Source organism: Hemitrygon akajei, chromosome 23, assembly GCF_048418815.1.
Source record: "Hemitrygon akajei chromosome 23, sHemAka1.3, whole genome shotgun sequence".
Lineage (NCBI taxonomy): Eukaryota > Metazoa > Chordata > Chondrichthyes > Myliobatiformes > Dasyatidae > Hemitrygon > Hemitrygon akajei.
The window spans coordinates 28855441-28876822 of NC_133146.1; the positions used below are offsets into that span (position 1 = coordinate 28855441).

Genomic DNA, 21382 nt, shown 5'->3' on the forward strand with positions numbered 1-21382 from the left:
CATATCCCAATCCACACTTGCCAGATCTGTTCTGGTATAAAAATTGGCCTCTCTCCAATTTAGAACCTTAACCAAAGGAACCTTTTCCATAATTACCTTGAAGCTAATGGCATTATGATCACTAGATGCAAAGTCATCTGTCATCTGCCCTATCTTATTCCCTAATAGCACCTCAAGTATCACACTCTCTCCAGCTGGGACTTCTGTGTACTGACTAAGGAAACTTTCCTGATCACATTTGACAAACCCCTTCCTATCCAGCCCTTTTACAGTATAGGAGTCCCAGTCAAAATGTGTAAAGTTAAAATCACCTACCATCACAACCTTGTTTCTTGCAACAGATTGTGACCTCTACAAAGTTGTTCTTCTAAATCCTGCAGACTGTTGAGCGGTCTACAATATAATCCCATTAATGTGTTCATACCTATCTATTCCTCAATTCCACCCATAAAGCCTCACTATTCAAGCACTCCAGTGTGTCTTGACTAACTGTTACTGTGACATTTTCCATGACTAGTAATGCCACCCCTCCCCCTTTAATCTCTCCTGCTCTATCACTTCTTAAAAAAAACGAAACCCTGGTTCAGTTGCCAGCCCTGCCCCTCATCAACCAAGCCTCACTAATATAATTCTACCTGCTGATCCATGCCCTAAGCTCATCCACCTTTCCACAATGCTCTTTGCATTGAAACTTACTCAGTTCATAACATTAGTCCCAAGTTCCACCAATTTCAACCTTTTGAATCCTGACATTCTATGAAGGCTTTCTCCACAATCACTCCATATCTGTTCTGGTGCTCTGGTTCCCATTCCCCTGCAACTCTAGTTTAAGCCCCCTTTCCCCCCCAGTGCAACACTAGCAAACCTTCCTGCTAGAATATCAGTCCACCTCCAGTTCAGGAGCAAGCCATCCCTTCTGTACGGGTTCCACTTTCCCAGGAAGAAAGCACAATGATCTAAAAATCTGAAGCCCTCCCTCCAACACCTTAGCCATGTGATAAAACAGTATGGTCTTTCCATTTCTGCCCTCACTCACTCAGAAAATATAACTTACAGTCAGTCTGACAACTTAACACAGTGCACTCAGTAGGGAAATTATCAGGAAAAATGATGCTCCTTTCTAATTTTGCCTGAACAAAAGCAAAAGAAAACTGTTCATTTTATCTCATGCCCAATCTTTCTATAATCAATCTCAGAAGAGGATGTACAATTCAAATTGGACTTGTTTTATTCCAAGTCTAGGTGGCAGGAATTCAAGGTAAGATCAATACCAGAAGCAAACTGAATGATTATAAAAATGCATGTCTATAGCAAGCAATACAGTGTAAAGAAAAAAATCCTTATGAAATGTACTCTGTTGCAGTATCTTATTTGTGAAATGGACAAGATTTGATTAGGGATCTTAATATAAAGGAACCCTTGGGAGGCAGTTGTCATAATATGATAGAATTCACCCTACAGTTTGAGAGGAGGAAGCTAAAATCAGATATACATATCAGCATTACAGTGGAGTAAAGGGAACAAAAGAGAAATGACAAATTAGCTGGCCAGATTGATCAGAGGGGGATTTTAGCAAGATTAAACCAGAACAACAATTCTTAATTTCTGGGAACAATTCAGAAGGTGCAGGATACATTATTCTACAGGGAGGATGAAGCAACTGTGGATGACAAGGGAAGTTAAAGACAGCATAAAAGCAAAAGAGGGAATATAATATAGCAAAAAATGAGTGGGAAGTTAGAGGATTGGGAAGATTTTAAAAACCAACGGAAGCCAACTAAAGAGCCATAAGGAGGGAAAAGATTAAATATGAAAGCAACCTAGCTAATAATATAATAGAGGCGACTAAATGTGTTTTCTGATATATAAAGAGTAAAAGAGGCGCAAGAGTGGATATCGGACCACTAGAAAATGATTTTGGAGAGGTAGCAATGGAGGACAAAGACATGGCAGACAAACTTATTTAGAATTTTGTGTCAGTCTTCACTGTTGAAGACACCAGGAGAATGCCAGGAATTCAAGGGTGCAGAAGTAAGTCTTGTTACTATTACTAAGGAAAAGGTGTTTGGGAAGTTGAAGGTAGATAAGCCACCTGGAACCAGATAGCTGCACCACAGGGTTCTGAAGGAGGGAGCTGAAGAGATTGTGGTGGCATTAGTGGTGATCTTTGAAGATTCTGGAATGGTCCCAGAGGACTGGAAAAGGGCAAATGCCACTCCACTCTTCAAAAACGGAAGGAAGCAAAGACAGGAAATTATAGGCCAGTTAGCCTGACCTCAGTGGTTGGCAAATTGTTGAAGTCCATTATTAAAGATGAGGTTTCAGGATACTTGGAAGCACATGATAAAAAAGGCCAAAATCAGCATGGTTTCCTTAAGGGATATCTTGCTGAAATCTATTGGAATTTAAGGAAATAACAAGTAGGTTAGACAAAAGAGAGTCAGTGGATGTTTGCTTGGATTTTCATAAGACCATTGACAAGTTGCCACATGTGAAGCAGCCCAACAAGATAACAGCACATGATATTACAGGAAATACACTAGCATTGATAGATGATTGACTGACTGGCAAAAGGCAAAGAGTGGGAATAAAGGAGACCTTTTCTACTTGGCTACCAGTGACTTGTGATGCTCTGCAGGAGTCGGTGTTGGAACCACTTTTTCGCCACGTTATATGTCAATGTCTTGGATGACAGAATTGATGGCTTTGTGTCCGAGGGTACGGACAATAAAGAAAGGTGGAGGGGCCAGTAGTGTTGAGGGAGCAGGGAATCTGCAAAAAGACTGATAGATGAGGAGAATGGGCAAAGAAATGACATGGTATATGGTGTAGGGAAGAGTATGATGAGGCACTTTGGTAGAAGAAATAAAGGCATGGATCATTTTACAAAGGGACTTTGGAGAGTTACGTACCCGTGGGTATCTTGTGATTGTCACATGACCATGATGTAACTGAGGCTCTGCTGGGCATGATCTAATGGTCTTGTGATGGTGGAGTGATGTAATTTTCCCGCCAGGTCACGCAGGTCAGTTCATGGCTCAAGTCATCAGTGACTCCGTTCTGCTGTGTATTTGATTCTATGACGCAGTTTCATTTTAAAAGTGGAGTTTTAATTTCTACTGTAAGAATTGTTGTGCCGGCAGTTTTGAAAGTCGCTGCCAGTTAAAGTCCAGTCGGAGAGTGAAGATTTATCGAAGCTCGGGAAGCTGAAGGATTGAGGAAAGTTGGTGTTGTCAACTTTATTTAAACTTCGTACAAGGAGTTAGTAACCTGTGTCTGAGATAGTTCCTGCTAAAAGAGCAGAAAGAGTTGGATGCAGAGTTTTGTCAAGGAAAGGTCAGTGCCTTTAAGTCATTTTATTTCCTTCATCGTAAATCCTCTGGGCAAGGCATATTTCCGCTGGGATCAGCAATAATGCCACAAAAGAGAATTTATTACTTCAAGGAAAGTCTCTCCTAACTGACTGTAAATCATTTTGGACTTTTTGTAATACTACTTTAAAGAACTGAGTTCGCATTTCTCGCTTTAAGAACTGTTCGAGCTGCCGTATAGCAGCCGACTTCTGGTTAAGTTAGTCATTTGTTTACTTTTGGGTTTTTTTTTAAAGCAGCGTTTAATAAATGTTTTATTTGTCATAAAAAAAACCTGTCTCAATTATATATTCATTGTTGCTGGATCGTAACAGGAGGTACAAAGGGACTTGGGAGCCCTCATGCAGGGTTTTATTGAGAATATTGTACAGAATATTTAAAGATCTAGATCAGTAGCTCCCAACCGGAGGTCCATGGATCCCTTGATTAATGTTCAGGATCTATGGAATAAAAAACGATCCTGGTCTAGATAGAGTGGATGTAGTAAGGATGTTTCCTATCTGAGGGTAGTTTAGTACCCGAGGGCAAAGCCTCAGAATAGGACATCCCCTTAGAACAGAGATAAGGAGGAATTTATCGAGCCAGAGGGTGATGAATCTGTGGAATTCATTGCACAGGTGACTGTGGATGACAAGTCATTGGATACATGCAATGTGGGGGTTGATAGGTTTTTCATTAGTAAGAGTGTCAAAGATTGTGAGGAAAAGGTAGGAGAATGAGGTTTCAAGGGGTAATAAATCAGCCATGATGGAAAGATGGCATAAATTTGATGGGTTGAATGGCCTAATTCTGCTCCTACAGTACGTCTTAGAGTCTTATTTCACACTGAAATGTCCAACATTTACAAGGAGATAACAACACTGTAGGAAAAAAAACTCAGATCAGGCAACATCTATGAAAAGGAATAAACTAATGTTTCGGACCAAAACCACGCATCAGGATCCGATCACAAGACCTGAAGTATTTCAGCCTGAAACGTCAGCAGTTTATTCCTCTTCATAGATGCTGCCTGATCTGATGAGTTCCTCCATCACATTGTATGTTAGTCTGAACATCCAGCATCTGAAGAATCTTGTGTTTCTAACCATGTAGAAATTGACTCCAGACCAGAATGTGTGCAAGTTTCCCACAGAAGCTCCAGTTTATTCCATGCACATGAAAATACAGGGCCAGGAAGCTCACTTCCTCTTCATTTATTCACTAATCATGTTAACCGAAACCTTTGCCAGCCTTGGGCAGAACTTCATTGCCCATCACATTCTGCAGAGCAGCAGGCTGTCAGTGCTAATGAAAGCCACTAGAATACATTGGACCCTATTGAATTATGGGACACTATGTCCTTGCCTCACTGGAGCACGATGGTTGTTAGGCCACCAATGATTTGACTCAGAAATTCTGCTCATTTTATTGCAAGATATTCTTCAGTAGAGATAAATATTGGCCATGACATGATACTTAAAACAAAAAATAAAACTGGAGGCATACAATTAGAAATAAAGACAAACTAGAAATCAGAAATAAAAACAAAATGTGTGAAATACTGAGTAGATCAGGCTTGAGTAGAAAGAGTTAATGTTTAATGTTGAAAGTCTTTCTGACAAGGAGTATTCAACCTCAAATTTTAACTGTTTATCTTTCCACAGATGCTACTAGATATTTTTTGAGCTGCAGCTGAGTCCTCATGGTTTCCACAGCTACATGTAAGAGGATTTACTAAGAACATGAAGAAAAATAAGATGTTTCAAAAGAGTACACTATTCTGTGTTAGAAAATGAATTCCTTTTTTTTTACCTGGATTTTGGTTTATCAAGATTGGTTGCTGCTCCACCACATAACGCAGGTAAGCAGTGAGTGGCCGTTTCGGAGGGATGATGGGGGGCTTATCCAATGATAACCTTCGTATTGCTACGCACAAGTTGCTGCAGCTGTTTCACAAAGAAAAAAATGTTATCCCTCGACATTCACTGATAACGTCAATCAAAAGAAAAATAGAAAAACAACTGCATTTCCTTACTTGACAAGGAACTTTACTAGACGTTGCAACAAAATGGACCATTCAGAAAAGAACATAGTGGCTAGATACTTGGAATTTTGAGAGCAAATTACAGTATAAAGTTTAAAAGCCTGCTGAACTCAATAAAACTGAAAGTGATTCAAATGAATCATTGGATCTGATGGTTGCATAGTTGTGGTATTAAAATTTTACAAAAGTCCCTGATAAACACTTCAGGATTAGTTAACCAGTCTCAAAATGGATTTGGAATTTATGAAGCTTTGCAAAATAAAACCTTTGGAACAGATTAGCCAGATGGATGCTTCTGTATCCACTTATGATGCCTTCAGTTCAGCAAACATAGTTCACTGCAAAATTTAATATGGTAGAGTTTGCAAGCAATTTATTTTTTTCTTCTAATGATGCAGTCTACAATGGACTGCAAATATAAATTGCTCTGAACTGCTTCCGGACTGAATTATTGTTTTATAAAGCCAAGTTTAAAATAAAATCTAATGACGAGGAAGTTAAAGAGAGTATTTTTGAAGCAATGAATGGAACTAGAAATCAAACCAAATAGAAATTTAAGCTCTCCTGTTCATTGTTATTGTCTTTACCTTAAAATGTGCCTTGATAGTGGAGAAAATTTGAACCTGCAAGCATGAAGAGACTCTTTTATGGGAATGGTCACAAAGTAAATAAATGTAAAATCCTTAGATCTGACAAGCACATTGTATTAAAACATGCAAAACTTGTTTTTATATAGCACTACATATTTGAAAGATGCAAAGCATGCAATTATGTGAATACAGAAAGATTCTAAATTAGCAGCGAAATTACTGATTAGTACCAGCAAAAACAGATTCATTGATCAAAGGATAAATGTTACTCATGATGCAGATAAATCCCTGCTCTCTGCAGAGAAGCAATTTTCACACCTGTCCAAAAGAGCAACGAACTCTGAATGGCACCAAAAGTATAACGTTTCCATGTGCTGCATTAAAATTTTACAATTAACAAAGAGCTCAAATATGGAAATATTCTTGAACAGTTAAAATGTTACCAATAGTAGCATGTCCATTCATTAATCTGGTGTGAAAAGGGTTCAGCGTACAGATATGCAATTGGAACATAAAAATAAATCACTATTGATGACAACTGGATGAGAAAAGAACTGATATCTCAAAGAGGCAAGAAAATTGAGTTCCTGCCAACCACCCAGGACATGTGGAAAAGGATCTTGGCAATAGTAGGGATGACTTACAGTGGACTGAAAAGCTTAAGCATGCAGATATTAAGAAAGAGAATGTGTAGGAGCTTTTGGAAAGCATGAAGTTGGATAAGTCACCGAGACCAGACGAGATGTACCCCAGACTACTGTGGAGGCGAGGGAAGAGATTGCTGAGCCTCTGGCGATGATCTTTGCATCATCAATGGGTCGGGAGAGGTTCCAGAGGATTGGGGGGGGGGGGGGGGGGGTTGCAGATGTTGTTCAATTATTCAAGAAAGGGAGTAGATATAGCCCAGAAAATTACAGACCAGTGAGTTTTACTTCAGTGGTTGGTAGGTTAATGAAGATACTCCTGAAAGGCAGGATTTATGAACATTTGGAGAGGCATAATTATGATTAGGAATAGTCAGCATGGCTTTGTGAAAGGCAGGTCATGCTTTACGAGCCTGATTGAAGTTTTTGAGGATGTGACTAAACACATTGATAATGGTAGAGCAGTAGATGTAGTGTATATGGATTTCAGCAAGGCATTTGACAAGATACACCATGCAAGGCTTATTGAGAAAGTAAGGAGGCATAGGATCCAAGGGGAAATTGCTCTGGATTCAGAACTGGCTTGCCCACAGAAGGCAAAGAATGGTTGTAGATGGGTCATATTCTGCATGAAGGTCAGTCACCAGTGGAGTGCCTAAGGGATATGTTCTAGGACCCTTACTCTTTGTGATTTCTATAAGTGACCTGGATGAGGAAGGTTACCAAGGTTGCTGATGACACAAAGGTTGGAGGTGTTGTGGATAGTGTGGAGGTTTGTCAGAGGTTACAGCAGGACATTGATAGGATGTAAAAATGGGCTGAGAAGTGGCAGATGGAGTTCAACCCAAATGAGGTGTTCATCTTGGTAGATCAAATATGATGACAGAATATAGTATTAATGGTAAAACTCTTGGCAGTGTGGAAAATCAGAGGGATCTTGGGGCCCAAGTCCATAGGACACTCAAAGCTGCTGCACAGGTTGACTCTGTGGTTAAGAAAGCATATAGTGCATTGTCCTTTGTCAATCGTGGGACTGAGTTTAGGAGCCAAGAGGTAATGTTGCAGCTATACAGGACCTTGGTCAGACCCCACTTGGAGTACTGTGCTCAGTTCTGGTTGCCTCACTACAGGAAGGATATGAAAGCCATAGAAAGGGTGCAGAGGAGATTTACAAAGATGTTGCTTGGATTGGGGAGCATGCCTTATGAAAATTGGTTGAGTGAACTCAGCCTTTTCTCCTTGGAGCGACGGAGGATGAGAGGTGATCTGACAGAGGTGTATAAGATGATGAGAGGTATTGATCGTGCGGATAGTCAGAGGCTTTTTCCCAGGGCTGAAATAGCTAGCACGACAGGGCACAGTTTTTAATGTCTTTGGAAGTAGGTACAGGAGATATCAGGGGTAAGTTTTTTTTTTAAACGTAGAGAGTGGTGAGTGTGTGGAATGGGCTGCTGGTGACGGTGGTGGAGGCGGATACCATAGGGCCTTTTAAGAGACTCCTGAACAGGTATACGGAGCTCAGAAAAATAGAGGGCTATGGGTAACCCTAGGAAATTTCTCAGGTAAGGACATGTTCGGCACAGCTTTGTGGGCCTAAGGACCTGTATTGTGCTGTAGGTTTTCTATGTTTCTATGCCCTCCATCTTATTACTAACATCAGACAGGAGATTCAGGAGCCTGAAGACATACACTTAACATTTTAATCACAGCATCTTCCTCTCCATTATCAGATTGTTGAATGATCCTTGAAGCTACAAACACTATTGACTATTTTAATTTAAATTTTATATTGCTTCTAGTTTTCAGTTTTTTAATGTATCCACTGTTCTGCAGCTGCAAAACAATAGAATTTATGACATACATCAGTGATATTCAGATACAGAATGAGTGAGCCATTTAGCTTTATACCTTCTTTACCATTCAGGTGATCCTTCAAAAAGGTGACACCTTTCTGACTGATATTCTATCCCCCAGTTCCCTCAGTGCACTTCGATAGCAAATTTTTCCAAGATGGTGGCAGCTTGCAGCTGCCACTCCAGAGCTGATTATCTGTTATTTGTGAAGCAGGGTGCCGTGCGCAATCATAATCGGTTGAAAACGGACGTGGGAGCATGGAGGAACATCTGGAAATCTCCAGAAAGACCTTCCTTGTTGCTGCTGCTGCGAGTCCAAGTCTCTGCTGGGAAGAACAGGCCCCCAGTCCTCGGGGTCGCGTTGCCGATGGCCGTTGGCGGGGCCGTCTTAATACGCTTGGCAGAGGATGGCGCTCGGAGAAGCTGTGCCGGAGGGGATGGTCGTCGGCTCGGAGGTTCGACGGACTCGGAGTCCGCTGCGGTCAGGTCGCTTTCGGTGTGTGCTGCGTCTGCGAGGCTGAGTCGGGTGGCGCTGTGGAAGTCCACAGCGGGGGTATTCCCTTCTGCCACCGGCGTGGGATGGCGAGTCTGTCAGAACCCTGGGGACTTGTGGAACTGTGTGGTGATTTCTTTTGAACTTATAGTCCTTTAACATCTTTGGACTATTTTTACTGTGCTCATAGTCTGTTTTTTTTAATCAATTATGCTACTGTTTGCACTGTTGTAACTATGTGGTTTTGTGCAGGTCTTGTAGCTTTAGTTTCTGGTCTTGTTTGTCTGGTGGATTTGGAGCACCTTTCCGGGGAACGCGCTAAGATGGTAGCGCGGTATTAATACGCAGCAACCTCTCCGGACTCTGGATTGGGGATTGCCGAACGTTATGTGGATTTTCTAGTGTAGTCTGTTTTGTCATATGCTTTTGTAATATCATTCTGGAGGAACGTTGTCTCATTTTTTAACTGCACTGCATTTGTGGTTTCTAAATGACAATAAACTGAATCTGAAATTCCAAACACTAACTATGTCAATGGGTGAATAAACTTCTCATCTTTGCTGTCCGATACGACTGTGTCCTTATCCTGATCTTAGTTCAAGAGACACAATCAGACCAAGTTATCATTTCTGCATCTATCCTGTCACACCTGCAAGAATCCTGTATGTATCAATACATCACCACTCATTCTTCCAGACACGTGAAAATATAGGGCCAGAAAGCTCACTTCCTCTTAAGCCAATTCACATCGAATGTCGTGAAGCTTCACACAACTCCATCCTCAGACCAGTAGGCCCAACCTGTACATAATATTACAGATAACCACTTATTCGGATCCAACATAATTTCACTGCGAGATCTATATATCTATTTTTTTTAAAATTCTAATCCTCGTGGCTTCCTTCCTGCTTGCTTACCTGTAAGCCAACTAACTATGATTTGTGAACACCCAGGTCCCCCTACAAACCAATTCCTTTCCATTTCTATCTCCTCCTGAAGTGGAAACTTTCATTCCTTTCATTATGTTACATTTGTATGTTATCTGCCGTTCACTAAGCCTGTTTATAGCCTTTCAGATCTCACTATGCCTCACTATGCTATTTCCAAAGCTACATTTCTTTTCCAAAACCCAAGGATACAGGTCATCAAGTTCTGGTTATTTAGAAGTTTTCAATTTTCATTTTCTGGTGGCTCATTTTTCTCCAACTATTTCCAGGTGTGTTTTACACCTCATTCTGTGGAAGTCAATACAAACTGTTTAAGTTCTCTGCCATTTCTTTATTTCCCCAATCTAATTAACTTTTACTAAACCTTTCCCTCTTTACATATCTTTTGAACTACCTGTGCTCACATTTCTCACCAGATTACTCATATTCTATTATTCCTTTTCTTAATGTCTTAGTTTTCTACTGATTCCTGTTATAGCCAATCCTCAAGCCTTATGCTCTTTCTGGCAGCATGACAAGTCTTTTCCTTTGTTCTGATGCCATCTTTCACTTTTCATTAGCCACAGCTTGATCACTTTCCTTACTGGGAATAGTTATTGCAGTAATTCTTTAATAGTTAGCCAATACTTTTCTGCTATCATATCTTATTTGGTGGGTGGGTGGGGTGCGGGTAGATACATCTAAGAAATTGCCTTGTCAGCAATTGCGGATGTTTGTCAACTTCCAGCCTTTTAGTTTGAGATGTGTCAAATATAGGCAAGTAGTTTTAATGACCTAACTCAAACAATTCATTTAGATTTACAACTTTGTAACTGTAACTAAATCCTTGATTTACTCACTTGCAGACCCAGTAAGTAGATCGGTGACATCTTCCCTTCCACAATCATCAACAGCATAGATGCACTACAAGGCTGTGTGCTTAACTCCCTGCTCTACTCAATTTGTACCTTTGAGAAGGCAAGTACAACCCAACACCATAGTCCAAGTTTGCTGACGACACCACTGTTGTTGACCGAAACAAACATGGGAAAAATCCTCATACAAGGGAGACTAAAAATCTTATTGAGTGGTGCCACAACAACAACCTCTCACTCAACATCAGAAAAAAATCAAAGAGCTGATTATTGACTACAGGAGGAAGAAACTGGGGGTTCACGAGCCAGTGCTCATGAGGCGATCAAGGTGGAGCGGGTCAGAAACATTAAATTCCTGGTGTTATCATATCAGAGGATCTGTGCTGAGACCAGGACGTAACACTATTTCAAAGAAAGTACAGCAGTACCTCTACTTTCTTACACATTTGAGCCGATTTTGCATGTCACCCTCCACTCTGACAAACCTCTATAGATGTACAGTGGAGAGTAACCTTACTGGTGGCATCATGACCTGGTATGGAGACACCAATGCCAAAGCCTTCAAAAGGTGGTGGATACAGCCCAATCCATCTCAAGAAAAGCCTTCCCCACCACTAAACATATCTACTAAGAGAGCTATCACAGGAAAGCAACATCCATCATTAAGGATCCCCCAAAATCCAAGCTATGCTCTCTTCTCCTGCTACTATCAAGAGGTATAGGAGCCTTAGGTCCCATACTACCAAGTTCAGGAACAGTTATTACTCTTTAACCATTAGGTTCCTGAACCAGCATGGGCATCTTCACTCACCACAACAGTGAACTGATTACTGAACACAACATATGGACTCACTTTCAAGGACCCTACAAACTATATTCTCAGTGTTTAAAAAAATTTATTTACCATTATTATTTGTTTCTTTTTGTATTTGCATAATCTGTCAGCCTTTGTTCACGTGTAGTTTCATCACTGATTTGAATGTACATCTGTGTTCTACTGTGAATGCCTGCAAGAAAATGAATCTCAGGGTAGTATTTGCTGACATATACTACATTGTTAATAAAATCTAATTTGAACTTAAGTTTGCCTATTTCAGACATATAGGGCAAGTAATACAGAAAATGTTGGGGGGGGGGGAAGATGGTGAGTGGAAATTGCAAGACAGCAAAATGAACAAACCTTGTGGAGAAAAATGTCTCATTATCCATCCATATAAGAAATAATGGTTGGAAAAATATAAAAATGTTTCCTTCACATTTTGTTATTATTTACCCCAACATTAATTCCATGCGTGAATTTTATATTAGGGATGGGATTTTTAAATTCCATAAGGGCTACTGTAATATTAAGAAAAGAAGACAACAATGGAGAGGGCAAGTCCACTCAAGGATAAAGGAGGGAATGTGTGTTTGGAGTTAGAGGAAGTGGCAGAGGTACCAATTGTGTTGGTATTTTCCAAGGACTGAAGGCAGCTTGAGGCATTCTTAAATGATGGGACATTTTGAGATTGAGGAGGAAGCTCTCCTGAAAAGTTTTATGGTGGATGTCTCCAGGGCCTGATGGCATTCATCCCAGATTATTGAAAGAAACAAGTGAGACTGGGGCTTGGTAATACAGTTGGCATTATCTATACGGTCATTAATAAGGCATTTGACAAAGTCCCTCATGATAGGTTGATATGGGCAGAGAAGTGGCAGATGTAGTTTAATCCAGGCAAGTGTGAGGCATTTCACTTTGGGAGGTCAAAAGAAAGGCTAAAGTACACAGTTAATGATAGGCCCCTTAATAGCATCGAGGTAGAGTGGGATCTCAGGGTCCAGGTTCATAGGTTTTTGAAAGCGGCTACACAAGGATATAAGATAGTATTGAAGGCATAAGGAATGCTTACCTTCATTGGTGGAGGTGTTAACTGTAAGAGTAAGGAAGTCATGCTGTAATTATATGCAACTTTAGTCAGACCACTCTTGGGAGTATTGTGTGTAGTTCTGGTTACCCCATTATAGGAAGGATGAGGAGACTGCAGAAAGGGTGCAGAAGAGGTTTACCAAGAAGCTGCCTGGATCGGAGAGCATGAACTATAATGACAGGCTGAACAAACTTGAGGAAGTGACAAAACAAACTGAGCAGTGGACGTGGTGTATGTGGATTTTAGTAAGGTGTTTAACAAAGTTCCCCCATGGTAAACTCATTCCAAAGGTCAGGGGAAATTGGATATAAGGAATCTTGCCTGTGTGGATACAGAATTGGCTTGCCTACAGAAGCATGCTAGTAAATGGAGAGTATTCTGCCTGGAGGTCAGTGACCAAAGGTGTTCCACAGTAATAGTTTGATGATAACACAAAGTTAGGGAGAAAAGTAAATTGTGGAGAGGTCAAATGAATGGACAAAGATCTGGCAAACGGAGTACAACGTGGAAAAAGGTGGAATCGTCTTTTTAGGCAGGAACAACAAGAAAAATAATAAAATCCAAAGGTATCTAGGGCTTCTGATGCATGAACTGCAAGACTAGCATGCAGGAAAAAAACTAACAAAATGTTATTGTTTATTGGAAGGGGACTTGATTACAAGAGATTCAATGCCAGTTATATTAAGCACTGTGAGACCCCGTGAGGAGTACTACGTAGAACATTGGTCATTTTACACACAATAGGATGCAAGTACATTGGAAACATTCAGAAATGGATACCTGAAATGGGCAGATTATCATACGAGGAAGGGCTGGGGTTACCTATTGGAGTTTAGAAAAGCAAGGTGGAAACTTGATCGAAACACAAGACCCTGAGCAATCTTGGCAGAGTGGATGTGAAAAGCACATTTCATCTTGTGGGACAACCTAGAACCAGGACTCACGGTTTTAAAACAAGGAATAATTCATTAAGATAGATGAGGCAAATTGTTTTTCTTACAGGGTTATGAATATTTGAAACTCTCTTTCTCAAAAGGGTGATGGAAATCAAGTCTCTGAATATTTTTCGTGCAGAGATTGGAAGAGGATCAGGCATAATCTTATACAATGGAGCAGGCTACAGGCACCAAATAGCCTACAGCTGGTCCTAGTTCACACATTGGACTGAAGAATTGAATGTAAAATTTTCTGATGCTGGTTCAAAGAGTAATACTGGCTTGACAAACAACTTCCAAAGGTGTCACCAAATTTCTTAGGTGCACTCCATGCAAATATTAGCTACTCATTTCATCTGAAAGCTTAAACTAGCTAACACTACAGTGAACGTATGGCAAGAATCCAAAGACTTCTAATCCATCAGCCACCCTTGATGGAATCAAAGGTGGTGACAAATCAGCATAACGGAGGGAGACTGAAAATCTGTTTGAATGGTGCCACAACAACAATCCCTTACTCAACAACAGCAAAACTGAACAGCTGATTATTGGCCACAGGAGGAAGACACTGGAGGTTCGTGAGCCTATCCTCATTCGGGCACTGGAGGTGGAGTCAGTAACTTTAATTGCTTGGGGTTATCATTTTGGAGGATCTGTCTTTGGAGCAGCACACAAATGCCATAACAAAGAAGATACAGTAGGCCTTCCACTTTCTTAGAGATTTGCACATATTTGGCAAATATAGCTAACACTTCTATAGATGCAGAACAGAGAGTACCCTGTCTGGTTGCATCACAGCCTGGTATGGCAATACAAATGCTAAAGAGAAGCGGACCAATGACAAACAAGAAAATCTGCAGATGCTGGAAATTCAAGCAATACACACAAAAGGCAGGAGGTATTCAGCAGAGGCAGCATCTATGGAAAAGAATGCAGTCGATGTTTCGGGCTGAGACCCTTCAGCAGGACTGGAGAAAAAAAAATTTGAGTAGATTTAAAAGGTGGGAGGAGGGAAGGGAGAAACACAAGGTGATAGGTGAAACTGGGAGGGGGAAGGTGAAATAAAGAGGTGGGAAGTACAAACCCCATTTCCAGAAAAGTTGGGATATTTTCCAAAATGCAATAAAAACAAAAATCTGTGATATTTAAATTCACGTGAACCTTTATTTAACTGACAAAAGTACAAAGAAAAGATTTTCAATAGTTTTACTGACCAACTTAATTGTATTTTGTAAATATACACAAATTTAGAATTTGATGGCTGCAACACACTCAACAAAAGTTGGGACAGAGTTAAAATAAGATTGAAAAGTGCACAGAATGTTCAAGTAACACTGGTTTGGAAGACTCTACATTAAGCAGGCTAATTGGTAGCAGGTAAGGTATCATGACTGGGTATAAAAGTAGCGTCCATCAAAGGTTCAGTCTTTGCAAGCAAGGATGGGTCGTGGCTCACCCCTTTGTGCCAAAATTCATGAGAGAATTGTTAGTCAGTTCAAAAGGAACATTTCCTAACGCAAGATTGCAGAGAATTTAGGTCTTTCAACATCTACTGTTCATAATATTGTGAAAAGATTCAGAGACATCTCAGTGCGTAAAGGGCAAGGACGGAAACCACTGTTGAATGCGCGTGATCTTCGAGCCCTCAGGTGGCACTGCCTAAGAAACTGTCATGCTACTGTGACAAATTATAGCCACCTAGATTTCCGGTGACATCATCATCGAGAATGGCAGCTTAAGTCACGAGCTCCTCCGGAAAAACGCATATTAAGCCCCACTAACCCGTCAAATATATTTTTCGAAAAATATTTGAACTGAAAAGAGGGGCAAGAATGGGGAGAAGAAATGGAAATAAAAAAAGTGACACTGCGGAGCCTGCATCCAAGAGGAGTGCAGCAAGCGGCTCTCCGACCTGACCGCGTGCTAGCGAGGCGGCCGCTGGGCCTCGTTCAGACGAAGCGGCAAATGTCTTCGAAATCCTGAAAGAAATAATGGAGGTCCAGAAAGATATAAAGCAGCAGAGCTCCCCAGCGTTAATCAAAAAACAGCGGTGGCAGAGACTCGCATTGAGAAGGTGGAAGATCGCATTCAAAATATGGAACGGATACTGAGCAACACAATAAAAATAATACATCACCAAGAAGGTAAACTACTTGACCTGGAGGGAAGATCACGGCCGAAAAATATCAGAATCTACAATGTTTCTGAATGCCCAGTCTGTTATATCTCTTTCAGACCCTACCAATAGAGATTAATCAAAATCAATTCACTGAATGGAACAAGATGCTCTCAAGGTATATTTGGAAGGGTAAAAGGCCTAGAGTTCATCTCAAAACTTTGCAATTAGCAAAGGAAAAGGGGGGATAGGGCTTGCCTTCTCTTAGAGATTATTATTTTGCAGCACAGTTGAGAGCTGTGGTATGTTGGTGCAACCCATCATATGACGCTCAATGGAAAAACATTGAGGAGCGTGTACTTCCCATCCACATACAAGCATTTTTGGCTGATAACAACCTGCAAAGGTACATAAATACTATTGATAACCCACGGGTGAAATTGACTCTTAAAATATGGAAAACTACTATAAAAGAATATAATCTAGAGGGGGATATTGCAATTCTTAAATGGTGTGCATATGACTCAGATTTTACACCAAATAAATTGGATGCTAGATTTAAGGACTGGACAGCTAAAGGAATAACAGTTCTTTGCAACATAATGAAAGAAGGAACACTGTTCAGTTTTGAAATGCTTAAAGAGAAACACTTATTAGAAAAACAAGATTTTTTAAATCGGTATTTACAGATGCAACAATATGTTAATAAGACGCTTAAAAATGTAACCAAGGCAAATACATGCTTGATAGAGCTCTTTAGAAAAGCATATAATTCAGATAATGGTAGTAGAATCATTTCAAGCATGTATAAGGGGTTGTCAAATCTTAAAACACATTCGACTTCATACATTAAAACAAAATGGGAGGAGGGATAATTATATCTGAGGAAGAATGGACAACAATATGGAGGTATCAATGGCAGTGTACCAATTCACAGAAATGGAGGGAGTTTGGATGGAAAAACTTGACAAGATATTTTATTACACCCTCTCAGAAATCCCATTATAATGGTAACCTCCCTGTTTGCTGGAGAAATTGTGGAAATCAAAATGCAAATCATTATCATATTTTTTGGGACTGCCCTATTATCAAAAACTATTGGAGGGGTATACACAATGCCCTACAAGACATCTTTAAATGTGAAATACCCTTGTTGAGTAAGACCATATATTTTGGATATATACCTCAAGAATGGTTGAACAGAGATAAATATTTAATAAATATACTGTTGGTGGCTGGTAAAAAGACTCTTACTAGGAAATGGTTATCACAGGAGAGCCCAACTTTAAATACATGGATGGAAATTACAATGGACATTTACAAAATGGAGAAGATAACAGCAGCTGTTAATCATAAGCTGGAACAATTTGATTCATACTGGGAAAAATGGTTTAACTACATAATGCCTCATAGGCCTGATTTTATTCTCACAAATCAATGAATCTGTTGTAAAAAAAAAATCACTCCCTACTTGTACATAGTTCTTTCCTTTTGCTTGTTTTTTCTTTCCACTCTTTTCTATAAGTGTATACCCCAGATAAATACCGTAGATACAGGATTATAAGCCGCTACTTTTTTCCCACGCTTTGAACAGCTTTGAACACTGCGGCCTTTACTACGGTGCAGCTAAAGCATGTGCGGTTTTTTTTCATGCCGCCAAAAACATTTTGCCTCGTAACAGTAGACCAATAAAATTGATGAGTAGTTCACAGAGGTCCAATGAAATTGTACGATAAATCAAGCGCACTTTCACAATTAAATTATTGTAAATCAGTCATTTGTACTCACCCTCATCAACATGGAAAACACTCGAAGAAAAGCATTGTGCTGCCTTTATGGCAGTTATTTAGTTTATAATATTTTCGCTTAGTAATTCATTTGTTAGTATTTTCTAGTTAAAGTTAGAAGTGTTTTAAGTATATTTGTTTTCTGTACTACATCCCGGGATGCTATGACGTCACATCCGGTTTCGCCGCGTCTTGTGGGGAAATACCGGTTTGCGATAAACGGAAAGGTGGGGGCGAGCGCATTAGACCCGAGCGAAAACGCTGCTTTTAAGTTAAAGGCGATCAATAACTTTTCCTGGTAGGCTGCAGTATATATTTTTTTACCAGTCGTTAGGAGATATTGGAATGTTGTTCATGCACTGTTCAGTAAAAAAGTATACGCAACGTAATTTGTGTGTTACCGATACGTATGTATATTTAAAAGTAGCCGTGTTACAGGCACGGTTCGAAAAAAAGCATTTGCAATATGTACTTGTTTATGTTACCATATGGATTTAATTAAAAGTTAAAAAATCCTCACGTGTAATATATTTCTGTGTAAATATCTCATATTACAACGTGGGACATCTGCGGCTTAAAATCCGGTGCGGCTTGTACAAGTACAAAATTGATTTTCTTTCTAAAATTAGAGCCTGCGGCTTTTAATCAGGTGCGCTCTGTAGTACGGAATCTACGGTACTTTGTGTAGATTTTGTGATATATATGATTATATGATATATATGTACAATGTCTGGAATACATCTTATGGAAATGTTTGCTTGATGAACTTCAATAGAAAAATAAATTACAAAAAAAAATTATCGCCACCTGGGCTCGGGAGTACTTCGGAAAACCACTGTCACTTAACACAGTCCGTCGCTGCATCCAGAAATGCAACTTGAAACTGTATTATGCAAGGAGGAAGCCATACATCAACTCTATGCAGAAACGCCAGCCAGTTCTCTGGGCCGGAGCTCATCTCAGATGGACTGAAAGACTGTGGAACCATGTGCTGTGGTCAGATGAGTCCACATTTCAGCTAGTTTTCGGAAAAAACGGGCATCAAGTTCTCCGTGCCAAAGATGAAAACGACCATCCTGATTGTTATCAGCAAAAGGTGCAAAAGCCAGCATCTGTGATGGTATGGGGATGCATCAGTGCCCACGGCATGGGTGAGTTGCATGTATGTGAAGGTACCATTGACTCTGAGGCATATATTAGGATTTTAGAGAGACATATGTTGCCATCAAGGCGACGTCTCTTCCCGGGACATCCATGCTTATTTCAGCAGGACAATGCCAGACCACATTCTGCACGGGCTACAACAGCGTGGCTTTGTAGTCACAGAGTGCGTGTGCTTGACTGGCCTGCTGCCAGTCCAGATCTATCTCCTATTGAAAATGTATGGCGCATCATGAAGAGGAGAATCAGACAACAGAGACCACGGACTGTTGAGCAGCTGAAGTCTTATATCAAGCAAGAATGGACAAAATTTTCAATTGCAAATCTACTACAATTAGTATCCTCAGTTCCAAAACGATTAAAAAGATTAAAAGGAAAGGTGATGTAACACAATGGTAAACATGCCTCTGTCCCAACTTTTGTTGAGTGTGTTGCAGCCAGCAAATTTTAAATTTGTGTATATTTACAAAATACAATTAAGTTGGTCAGTAAAACTATTGAAAATCTTTTCTTTGTACGTTTGTCAGTTAAATAAAGGTTCACGTGAATTAACCTATCACAGATTTTTGTTTTTATTGCATTTTGGAAAATATCCCAACTTTTCTGGAAATGGGGTTTGTAGATTGGCGAAAGATATATAGGGGTGGAGAAGGGGGAAATCCAACAGGAGAGGACAGAAACCATGGAAGAAAGAAAAAAGTAGAGGAGCACCACAGGGAGGCGATGGACAGGCAAGGAGACAAGGCGAGAAAAGGAAAAGGAGATGGGGAATGAATGGGTGGGGGGAGGTGAGAAGACGACAGCCTTGACAAAAAAAGCCATCCCGACCATTCAGCATATCTAAGGAGAGCTGCCATAAGACAGCAGCATCAAGGACCCACCCACCCACCATCCAGGCCAAGCTCTCTTCTCGCTGCTGCCATCGGGAAGGAAGTACAGGAGCCTTGGGTCCCATACTTCCAGGTTCAGGAAGTTATTGACCTTTAACCATCAGGCTCCTGAACCAGCATGGATAACTTCCCTCTCCTCAACACCGTACTGGTCGATGAATACAATCAATGCACTCACTTCCAAGGAGTCCACAACTCATGTTCTCAGCATTATTTATTTTGATATTTGCACCATTTGTCTTTTGCACATTGTTTGCCAGTCTTTGAGTGTAATGTAAATGTCTGCTAGAAAATGAATCTCAGTTAATACTAAGAATTAACAATATCTTGATAACAAATTTACTTTGAACTTTTGAACCCACTCTCTCCATTCAAAGCCAAACTAACACCAAACCCAATGAGACATTGGATTGCATCGTTTTGCACTCATTGGTAATTTTGTCTGCCACTGTTTCAGAACGCAGACTATTTGAACTGACTGGGATTGTTTTGCCTCAATTTTTAACAATTGCAATGCTGAAAAGCAGCACTAGATCCTCCCCAAATATTGATTCTATCCCGAAACCATTATTGACTGGATGAGGAGATTCAGCACTTCCCTTATGGAGGGAAAAATAAATGTGGATAAAAAATGGAACATGTTAGATATTTACTGGAAATATAAAAGGGGAAATGAATATTTTCAGCAACAAGTACATTTCTAACATTTTCTGCTCCACATATAACCATATAACAATTACAGCACAGAAACAGGCCATCTCGGCCCTTCTAGTCCGTGCCGAACGCTTACTCTTACCTAGTCCTACCGACTTACACTCAGCCCATAACCCTCCATTCCTTTCCTGTTCATATAACTATCCAATTTTACTTAAAATGACAATATTGAACCTGCCTCTACCACTTCTACTGGAAGCTCGTTCCACACAGCTACCACTCTGAGTGAAGAGGTTCCCCCCTCGTGTTACCTCTAAACTTTTGCCCTCTCTCAACTCATGTCCTCTTGTTTGAATCTCCCCTACTCTCAATGGAAAAAGCCTATCCACGTCAACTCTATCTTCATTATCCACAACACCACCTTAGTATCATCTGCATACTTACTAATCCAATTTACCACCCCATCATCCAGACAATATCATCTCACACATCAGCCAACAGCCAAAAAACACAGCACACAATAATCTCAACCATGCTGTTATTATCCCCTGAAGTATAAGCAAGACCACTACGTAAAGGGAAAATGTTCAGAAATCAGATATTCCTAAAACAATAGTTAAATGCCACATCCTCAGAATTAGATGCTTTTCCAGTCCCAAATTCATAGGCCCAAATAACTCATCTTGAAGCAAAACTATAGTTTTCATTATTCCACAATCCACTCTACACAATAGTGATACAAATTCAAATGGTAAAATTAGACTTTGTTATAGTCATTCTGAACTGACATTGTACATGATTTGTCAATTTTATTTTAGCAATTATATAAATTCTTGTAATTTCCACATATCACATAGCAAATCCTACGGAAAAGCATCTAGCCGAAATGAAAGACATTAATCTTTTTTTTAGCCAGGGATTTCATTGGGAAAGCCAGTCTCCAACATCTACTGTAAATGAAAAGATAAGTTGGTGCTCCTGAACTGTTGCTTTCAATCAGCCGCAAGGCAGAGTTTTCTTGGACTTTGTTCCTAAAACAATAAAAACTACAGCATGTGGAATATTTCCAAGCCAGGATGACATACTGGAATTGTAACACCTAAAGTGTGATTAAAGTGATAAGGAGTTTCTTATGTTACTTGAAAGGACAAAACTGG

General features: G+C 40.1%; 1 protein-coding gene across 3 annotated transcripts in view; it reads right to left on the minus strand.

The window, feature by feature from the left end:
• The window catches only part of tfam (transcription factor A, mitochondrial), a 51906-nt gene that overhangs the window by 29216 nt on the left and 1308 nt on the right, over positions 1-21382 (minus strand). Inside the window, exons 2-3 of one of the 3 annotated variants that reach the window (XM_073027274.1) lie at positions 5982-6017; positions 5163-5296 (exon numbers count right to left, since the gene is read on the minus strand). In XM_073027274.1, coding sequence (XP_072883375.1) covers positions 5163-5296; positions 5982-6017 — 170 coding nt within the window. Of the gene's footprint in view, positions 1-5162; positions 5297-5385; positions 5475-5981; positions 6018-21382 lie in introns of those variants that run through there. The other 2 variants (XM_073027276.1, XM_073027275.1) reach the window with 2 other exon arrangements.